Here is a 9265-nt window from a genome sequence, read left to right as displayed (position 1 = left end):
ACAGGATTCTTTAAAAACGATGCAAAGATTTGCTCTTTAAATGCTACATTTATATTTTCAGTCGAATCACATTAAATTAGAATGGATCCCAGAAGACCAAATAGAATGAATATGCAGACTGGTTAAAAAGACTGCTGCAGCCAGCAGTGTTGAAAAGATGCAATGTGCAACCTGTAGCTCCTTGTGTTACTTTGAGCTGAACCCGGGAGGCCGCCTGATTGGCTGGCGGTGACCCCGGCGCCTCCTCTCCATAGATACCGAGTCCTCTGGACCAGCCGCCATTTTGATATCAGCGGCGGCGACCGGAGGCTGGCCGGGCTGCTGCTCAGGAAGGAGCGACCCAGCGGCAGGGCAAGGGCTGGGGCTGGGAGAGAAAGTTCCGAGGCGGTTTAAAGTTTGCTCGCACTTCTCCTCCCTCTTTCCCCTCCTTTCCTCCTTCCCCCGGTCCGTGTGTTTGGATCACCGTTGAGATGAGTAACTCGGATAACAGGGCGGACGGGACCGAGTTGAAGAAGCAGGGCGGCAGCGTGCTCAACAGGATGAAGAGCAGGAAGAACCCGGAGCCCGAGGGCCTGACCCCCATCACCGAGGCCGAGCTGCTGCAGAATGACTGCATCAACCCGCTCAACGTGCTATGTCTGCAGAACGCCACCGATTGTAAGCGTTGGCTTCCCCCTCGCAGTTGGGGGTGGGTGGTATCGGTGTCCGGTCGGCCGGCTTGTAGCCTTCTGGGTGATTAGGCTGAGACTCGGGGCTCTCATAAGAATCGGGAAGGTTGTAATCTAGTTGCAGTGACTTTTCTCCCATCCATTTAGTAAATTTAAGACACTCTTGATGTGTTGTTAATTTTCGTTTTAATTAGCCTATTCCGATCCTTCGAAGGAAGCGCCCTACTTAATCTATTCATCTCTAAATTAATGAACACCAGTGATAGAGGGCTAGTTGGTGGTGAAAAGGGCCCTAAGAGATATCTTGCCTTGATTGAACCAGCATCCCTCCACCGTTTCTAAAATGTATGTTTTTTAGTTGAATCGCCAAGTCAGATTACTTGATAAAGTGGGGATGTAGTTAACTGGAAACCCAGTCATACATACCCAGTAAGCTTTAGTAGATGTCTATGTGGGTGTGGAAGAAAATAGAACTCTTTAAACAAAAGCAAAATACTGCAGATGCTGGAAATCTGAAATAAAAACAAGAAATGTTGGAAATACTCAGCAGGTCTGGCAGCATCTGTAGAGAGAGAAAGAGTTGACGTTTCAGGTCTGTGAACTGTCATCAGATGTACGGATATTTCCAGCACTTTGTTTTTATTTCAGATTTCCAGCATCCGCAGTATTTTACTTTTATTACAGTGCGAATTATATTGCTTATTTAGCTCAGTGCCAAAAATTCAGTCCAAAGGGCGGCGCAGTGGTTAGCACCGCAGCCTCACAGCTCCAGGGACCCGGGTTCGATTCCGGGTACTGCCTGTGTGGAGTTTGCAAGTTCTCCCTGTGTCTGCGTGGGTTTTCTCCGGGTGCTCCGGTTTCCTCCCACAAACCAAAAGACTTGCAGGTTGATAGGTAAATTGGCCATTATAAATTGTCACTAGTATAGGTAGGTGGTAGGGAAATATAGGGACAGGTGGGGATGTTTGGTAGGAATATGGGATTAGTGTAGGATTAGTATGAATGGGTGGTTGATGTTCGGCACAGACTCGGGCCGAAGGGCCTGTTTCAGTGCTGTATCTCTAATCTAATCTAAAACCGACACATGTATTATTGCTGTTGAAATTTGCATCATTAGTCAGATAACCTTGGAAAATGATTTTGCATCAGTAACCATCCATGTTGCCTATTATATAAATGCAGTGAGTGCGAAACTTGGTAATTTTCAACAATCTGGTGACCTGTAGTGATTTATATTTGCATATTTGGAAAGAACCAACTATCCTTTTGCCTTTTTCTAGTTATTTTTTAAAACAAACTCACAATGAAGATGGATCAGCAGTGTCTTTTTTTTTACATATTTGAGCACACAAATGGAACATTTCCTCCATGAACTTTAAGGTTAAATGAGTGACAAGTACAATTGTGGTTCTCTGCTCATGCCATAGTTTAACCATTGAGTCAGCTCTGAATTATTTAATGTTGAAAAAGGCTGCACCATGCATTAACTCAGTGGTCAGTTGCACTTCCTGGTGTGATAGAGTGATATTCAGGTTGGGAAGGTCCCATGGTTCAGTTGTTGGTCTGTGTTATGTTATCGGATTGTAGCTGGAGAGTAGTATGATCCTGAGTTAGTGGGGAAAGTAAAGCTGCTGCTGATTGCTGTGCAGTTGTTCATGCTGGAAAATATATGCATCAAGTCGGATGAGGTTGAAGTCCGCGTTTGGCCATGATGCCGCCTAAGAGGCAGCAAGCTGTTGACTAGATCGGGTGAAGAAAGTCTACTCGGATGATGTAATGGTGTATTGTAATGAACCTGCAGCTTCAGGAGAGAGAGAAAGAATTCAAATAAAAGAACAGCATTCACTAAGTTCTGGAGTGCACTGTTTTACTATTGTTGCTTGATTTGGTGGATAAAATCTGCTCGTTGCTGTCCTGGTGCTGAATAGTCTAAATGAGTTCCTGGATAATTTGATTAACTACTTTCATTCCTCTGGTTAAAATCTTTCTTACTTTGCTGTGCTGAGGAGCTACTGAAGATTACTTTGTGTTAATTCTGTGAAAGCTGAGGATGAACTTGTACTGACTGGTTGGGTATCTAGCAGTGAGAGGAAAGAACTCTTAGTATGCAGTCGTTTAACAGCAACATAAATCAGAAAGCCTAGTGAAGAAAGGAAGCTTTGGGCGGAAAATGCTGAGAGTCAGCGATATGGCAATTTTTTTCTTAGATTCAGTCATAATAGACCCTATATAAGTTACTGATGTGGCCACCTTTTACAAAAGTATAAATTTTATGTGTAGTATCACATTTCATATAAAACCTTTCAGTTGTTTGTGTCCATTACAGATAAACCTGGTAGTTACATATAACTTCTGATGGATTCCACATGCCTTCAGGAAAGAACGTTTAGTTACTTACTTGGTCTGATTTTTTTTGACAGTATCCAGCAAGTTTACTTGACATTTGGTGGCTAATTGAAGTGGTATCTACCATGCGTCACAACGCATTTATGGATTGTAATTTGCAATCCAGTGTGAATATGTGTCTCTTTGTGCACTGTAATATTGATTTAGGAGCATTTGTTAAATGTCACAGATAATTGGAATGCCACATAAAGTAGCAAGCTATCAAATGTACTGCAGCACATATATTATAATTACAAACAGAGTAATCGTGACGAAACTAACACTTGTCTACTGGATCAAGATCGGTAAATTTAGCAATATGTGGGAGTGTGATTGGTGACAAAGTCAGTGAATGAATTCTGCTGCAGACCATGTAGTTAACTGCATTGTATTTAGACCAACGGGGAGAATTATGTTTGCAGACAGTTATCTCCTGGAACCATTTTGGACACAACCAGAGATTTGGTTTTGTTTGTTGACTGTCGAGCTGGTGACTTTTTCCAGATGTTGATCCTTTAGCTGAACATCATATTTGATTTGGCCTTATGTTGTGGGTTTCATTCTTTTTGAAATTCCATCCTATCTTTTGATTTTTTGCATTGGAAACATCAGTTCCCAAATGCAGTAGATGCTACACTGATTTGACAGGGGTATAATTCTCACCGTCCGAAATTAGTCCTGTTTAGGAAGTAAGAGGATTTTTAAAAGTAATCTAATAAGGGCTTCAAAGAACAAAGAACAGTACAGCACAGGAACAGGCCATTCGGCCCTCCAAGCCTGCACCGATCTTGATGCCTGCCTAAACTAACACCTTCTGCACTTCCGGGGCTCATATCCCTCTATTCCCTTCCTATTCATGTATTTGTCAAGATGTCTCTTAAACGTTGCTATCGTATCTGCTTCCACCACCTCCCCTGGCAGCAAGTTCCAGGCACTCACCACCCTCTGTGTAAAAAAAAAAAAACTTGCCTCGCACATCCCCTCTAAACTTTGTCCCTCACACCTTAAACCTATCTCCCCTAGTAACTGACTCTTCCACCCTGGGAAAAAGCTTCTGACTATCCACTCTCCATGCCGCTCATAACTTTGTAAACCTCTATCATTTCGCCCCTCCACCTCCGTCGTTCCAGTGAAAACAATCCGAGTTTTTCTAACCTCTCCTCATAGCTAATGCCCTCCAGACCAGGCAACATCCTGGTAAACCTCCTCTGTACCCTCTCCAAAGCCTCCACGTCCTTCTGGTAGTGTGGCGACCAGAATTGCATGCAATATTCTAAGTGTGGCTTAACTAAGATTCTGTACAGCTGCAACATGACTTGCCAATTTTTATACTCTATGCCCCGACCGATGAAGGCAAGCATGCCGTATGCCTTCTTGACTACCTTATCCACCTGCATTGCCACTTTCAGTGACCTGTGGACCTGTACGCCCCGATCTCTCTGCCTGTCAATACTCCTAAGGGTTCTGCCATTTACTGTATACCTCCCACCTGCATTAGACCTTCCAAAATGCATTACCTCACATTTGTCCGGATTAAACTCCATCTGCCATTTCTCCGCCCAAGTCTCCAACCGATCTATATCCTGCTGTATCCTCTGACAATCCTCATCATTATCCGCAACTCCACCAACCTTTGTGTCGTCCGCAAACTTACTAATCAGACCAGCTACATTTTCCTCCAAATCATTTATATATACTACAAACAGCAAAGGTCCCAGCACTGATCCCTGCGGGACACCACTAGTCACATCCCTCCATTCAGAAAAACACCCATCCACTGAAACCCTCTGTCTTCTATGACCGAGCCAGTTCTGTATCCATCTTGCCAGCTCACCTCTGATCCCGTGTGACTTCACCTTTTGTACCAGTCTGCCATGCGGGACCTTGTCAAAGGCTTTACTAAAGTCCATATAGATAACATCCACTGCCCTTCCTTCATCAATCATCTTCGTCACTTCCTCAAAAAACTCAATCAGATTTGTAAGACACGACCTCCCCTTCACAAAACCGTTCTGTCTCTCGCTAATAAGTTCGTTTGTTTCCAAATGGGAGTAAATCCTGTCCCGAATATCCTCTCTAATAGTTTCCCTACCACTGACGTAAGGCTCACCGGCCTATAATTTCCTGGATTATTCTTGCCACCCTTCTTAAACAAAGGCACAACATTGGCTATTCTCCAGTCCTCTGGGACCTCGCCTGTCATCAATGAGGATGCAAAGATTTTTGTCAAGGCCCCAGCAATTTCTTCCCTTGCCTCCCTCAGTATTCTAGGGTAGATCCCATCAGGCCCTGGTCATCTAACAGTTCAGCCTATCATTTACATAATTGTAGTTTAGACCTGAATGGTCAGTGAGAGTTTTAGACAGATTCAAATGGAAGTGAAATAAAAACAGAAAATGCTGAAAATACTCAGCAAGTCAGGCAGCATCTGTGGGGAGAGAAACAGAATAAACATTTCATGTCCATAGGCTGAAACATTAACATCCACAGATGCTGCCTGATCTGCTGAATATTTTCAGCATTTCTGTTATTCAGATTACCAGCATCTGCAGTATTTTGCTATTGTACAAATCGAAGTGTTGTTTACATTTAATTTCCTTGTTCGGTTCATCTGTACAGTTATGGGAGTATGCAGGACATTTTTGGGTTGAGCAAGAAAATTGTGCAAATAAAACTTAATGGGAAAAGGACAGATAAAGGGAATTGTCATAATGGGCCAAAAATTTTGTATGTCTTTGGAAAGGCTCAGAAGTCGTCTCAGCTAATTTAGCAGCCTTTGCTAAGATGGAAGGAAGCGGAGGCTGGGAAGTGACAGGTAAAAATGAAAGTTATTTTGACCATATCCATGTAGGATATGAAACAGTCAATACAGAACAGCAAAGTGCAATAAAGCATTCAAGGGGTAAGGATTAAATAGGTAGGCTTTTAAGCTAATGTCAACTGTATTTCTGAGATGTTAACTGTACAAGATCATAAGTGAGTTGAAAGACAACATGCTCATGAACAGAAACTCTTGTATGCTTACAGAATTGAGAACACCTTATAGATTGGCTCACAAATTTGTAGAAACTTTGCTCTCTCACTAATGCCATCAGAATTAGATGTCAAAACTGGTTGTTCAACTTTCGGTATTCTGTTTGCAGTTAGCAATAATGACATTTGATTTGGATGGATCTTTTTTCTCTGGTGTGGTTCTTTTATCTATGGAATGGGGAATTTCCAGTGCCGAAGCAAATTTCTGAGATATTTAAACTGTTAACATTTGCCAAAAAAACTCACTCCAAGTCAACTTTGGAAGCTTTTTATTTTGGATATCTCAATTTATGAATATGTGGCTTGTTTCTTGTCTAGTTCATAAAACCTGCAATACAGTTCTTCAGTCTCTCACTACTCAATTAGATACGTGCATATAATTTCTCCTTTTCTAATCCGGTAACCAGTTTACTTGGCCACTTCCCACTAATGTCACCAAATGCACAAAATTACCTGCAGTTCAGGATTACAAGAGTTCGTGAACCTGTACAGAACAGGCATAATGTCTGGTTTTAGGCGTAGAATTGATGAAGACACACTTTTGAATTATAGTCTTAAATTTGTCGAATTCAAGTTTAGTTACTTCAGATTACTGAAAATAGTTGTTTTCTGTTTTATTGGACTGTAAGTTATCCTGTTGCATTTGCTACATATATGCTTGGAAAGAGGTCAGTTTCTCTCTTCCTTTTTGGGAAACCATCCTGTTTATGCTGCAGGGCATTTTCAAAATCAGGAAGAGTAAGCAGTAGAATATCCTTCAGTTATGACTGACAGCCTTCAAGAATTATCATAATAGTCAACAGGCATTTTAGATTTGCCACTTCAAGTTCACCTATGGGGGCTGATGGCATTTATAATGGCCAGCACTTGAACCAGAAAACAAACTCTAGAATTTACCTTGACTTGAACACTGAAATACAGCAGTATAGTGGTGTAGTTCTAGACTAGAAGGTCAGAAGTCATGACTTAAAATCTAAGTTTTGAAATTGAATTCATAATTTGTGCACTAGCACCAGAAATATAACCATAAATGAGCTCCCAGATAGTTCTGAAAGGTTGTCTAAATTGAATTCTTGATTTAAAAAACTACAGATGCAGTGCCTGACCCGTTACTTCAATTGGTATTGCATTTACAACTGAAATGATTGAAGTACTTATATTACCAGTCATCCCAAATGGTTGAGATCTTTATACTTCTGCTAATTAAGCTCGTTACCTAAAATATTTTTGGTTGGGTGGAGTTGCTTGTTTATATACTCCAGGCATTTGTGCAGTCTTTGCTGAGCAGTGTGGCTAGGTCAGGCGTGAGATAACAGGAGATGTTCTTTCAAAGTGGAACAGGGATGTCTACACTGATTATTGTTCACTTCTAGAATTTAAATTATTTGGTTGAGGCTGGTAAGTTACTTGGTCAGTGCAGCTATCAGAGCCAAGACTGGAATTCATACTCTGAGTTCCCAACTATGCTCCTTCTGTTGATGAAATTAACTGGTTTGTTTACAATCAGACAATTTAATCTTAGCAGTTTCAGCTGTAATTCAGAAACAATTACTTAGAATGGACCAGCCATTTGTTCAAATAACCAAGAAGTTTAAAAAAAAAAAAATTTTTTTCTTCAGTCTTTCCATTCATCCATTCCTTGGATGCTGGCAGTCTTCCAATGCCTTGCCCAAATGGTTACTTTTTGAAAATGTGAGCATAGACTACACTAACAGTGGTCCAGTTAATTGTGGAAGGAGTCATAACAGAGCTTGATCATTTTATTTGGAATTCACACCTGCACTTTCTGACAGGAGTTGCTGGATCAGGAACAGGGACTCGCGATAATTTTTACCCTTGCTTAGTTCTGAGGCCACTTGTAATATTGCTCTTGCCCAGTCTTTATAGCAGTATCGTGCTCCAGTCAGCTAATGCAGCACAGATTGAGAATCAAATTTGGAACCTTCTTGCCTGTATGGCTTTGTGCTTCATCAGACAATGCTTTCATGTACTCAATCATCTAGGGTGCTAGTTCTTCTACAAATGATCTTGGAGACTGGATAGTGCCATTCACTAGTCTTTCACCAATGAGACTTGAGTATGAATTCAGTGCACCTCTGTTTACTGGCTTACAATGAATTTGGGTGCACTCAATCCAATTCATATTAACAGTGACAGAAAAGACCCACTAGTCCATGCAACCTATCACATACTACTGTGATGCTTTGTGCATCACAATACATATCCTATCCACCCCACCTGAAAGCCATGTGATCCCCTGGGAGTGGCAAAAAAGCATATTAAAAAAACCCAGGCAAATTAGAGAAAAAGAAATCTGGAAAATTCCTTTCTCACCCCTGAGGTGATCAAAACTAATTAGGAGAGCGCTCTGGCCCTGAATTAATGTCCTAAAGTGCCTACGTCTTGTTCTGCACCCCAGCTAAAAGCAGGCCATTTCTTACTTGACAGAATTCAGCGAATTGGTGTTCATTGCACAAGCCAGCAGCCTGTATCACAGGTACACTATTCTCCATGGAAAATACATCTTCTGACATCAAACCAAGCCTAGCCTTGCATAACTTGAAATTTTGACTCCGGGGCCTTGCTAATCTATTTATTTGAAACAAGTATAGATCATAGCTACATAAATATTAAAATATCAAAATTAATCATCTTATAAAACTTGATCAAATTACCTCTAAGTCTACTCTTCTATAAAGTGCAGAGTCTATCTTGAAAACTAAGATGTTTAAAGCTGGAAATTAATGTAGTGTCCCTCTTCTGCTCCCAAGCAGGCAAAGTCTTACAATGTAAAACTGCCCAAAATTTGGCACAAAGTAAAACTTGCTTAGGGAGAATGCAATTTGGATGGTGGCTGTATGAAATAAAAATATATTCTACAAGTGAAATAAGGTAACTCTGAGGTTGGGGCTAAGACACGTTGTTGTGCAAGAGTTGGGGGTGGTTTTACTCTGTATCTAACGTGACTGGAGGTGCCAGATGCTGGAAATTGCTGTCCAAAACAAGGATGTGTTCCATTTCTCAGCACTCATTCTTCACAGTGAGCACAAAGCTTACCAAAATTTACACATGTTGACATGTAAAACAGCAAATGTTATAGTTTGTTATATTGATGACTAATGGGTTCTATTCAGTCACTTATCAATTACTCATCCAGCCATCATCTTGTTTATGCTATA

General features: G+C 41.2%; 1 protein-coding gene across 1 annotated transcript in view; it reads left to right on the top strand.

The window, feature by feature from the left end:
- The first annotated feature begins 263 nt into the window (after window positions 1-263).
- Window positions 264-9265, top strand: part of unc119b (unc-119 lipid binding chaperone B) — a 69648-nt gene continuing 60646 nt past the window's right edge. Inside the window, exon 1 of the mRNA XM_068055210.1 lies at window positions 264-657. Within this exon, the coding sequence (XP_067911311.1) occupies window positions 471-657 (187 nt within the window). The 5' untranslated portion in view covers window positions 264-470. The remainder of the gene's footprint in view (window positions 658-9265) is intronic.

Source organism: Heterodontus francisci, chromosome 23 (genome assembly GCF_036365525.1).
Source record: "Heterodontus francisci isolate sHetFra1 chromosome 23, sHetFra1.hap1, whole genome shotgun sequence".
In the NCBI taxonomy this organism is placed as follows: Eukaryota; Metazoa; Chordata; class Chondrichthyes; order Heterodontiformes; family Heterodontidae; genus Heterodontus; species Heterodontus francisci.
The sequence above is the reverse complement of the archived record's forward strand: the minus strand, read 5'-3'. Positions and strand labels throughout refer to the sequence as shown.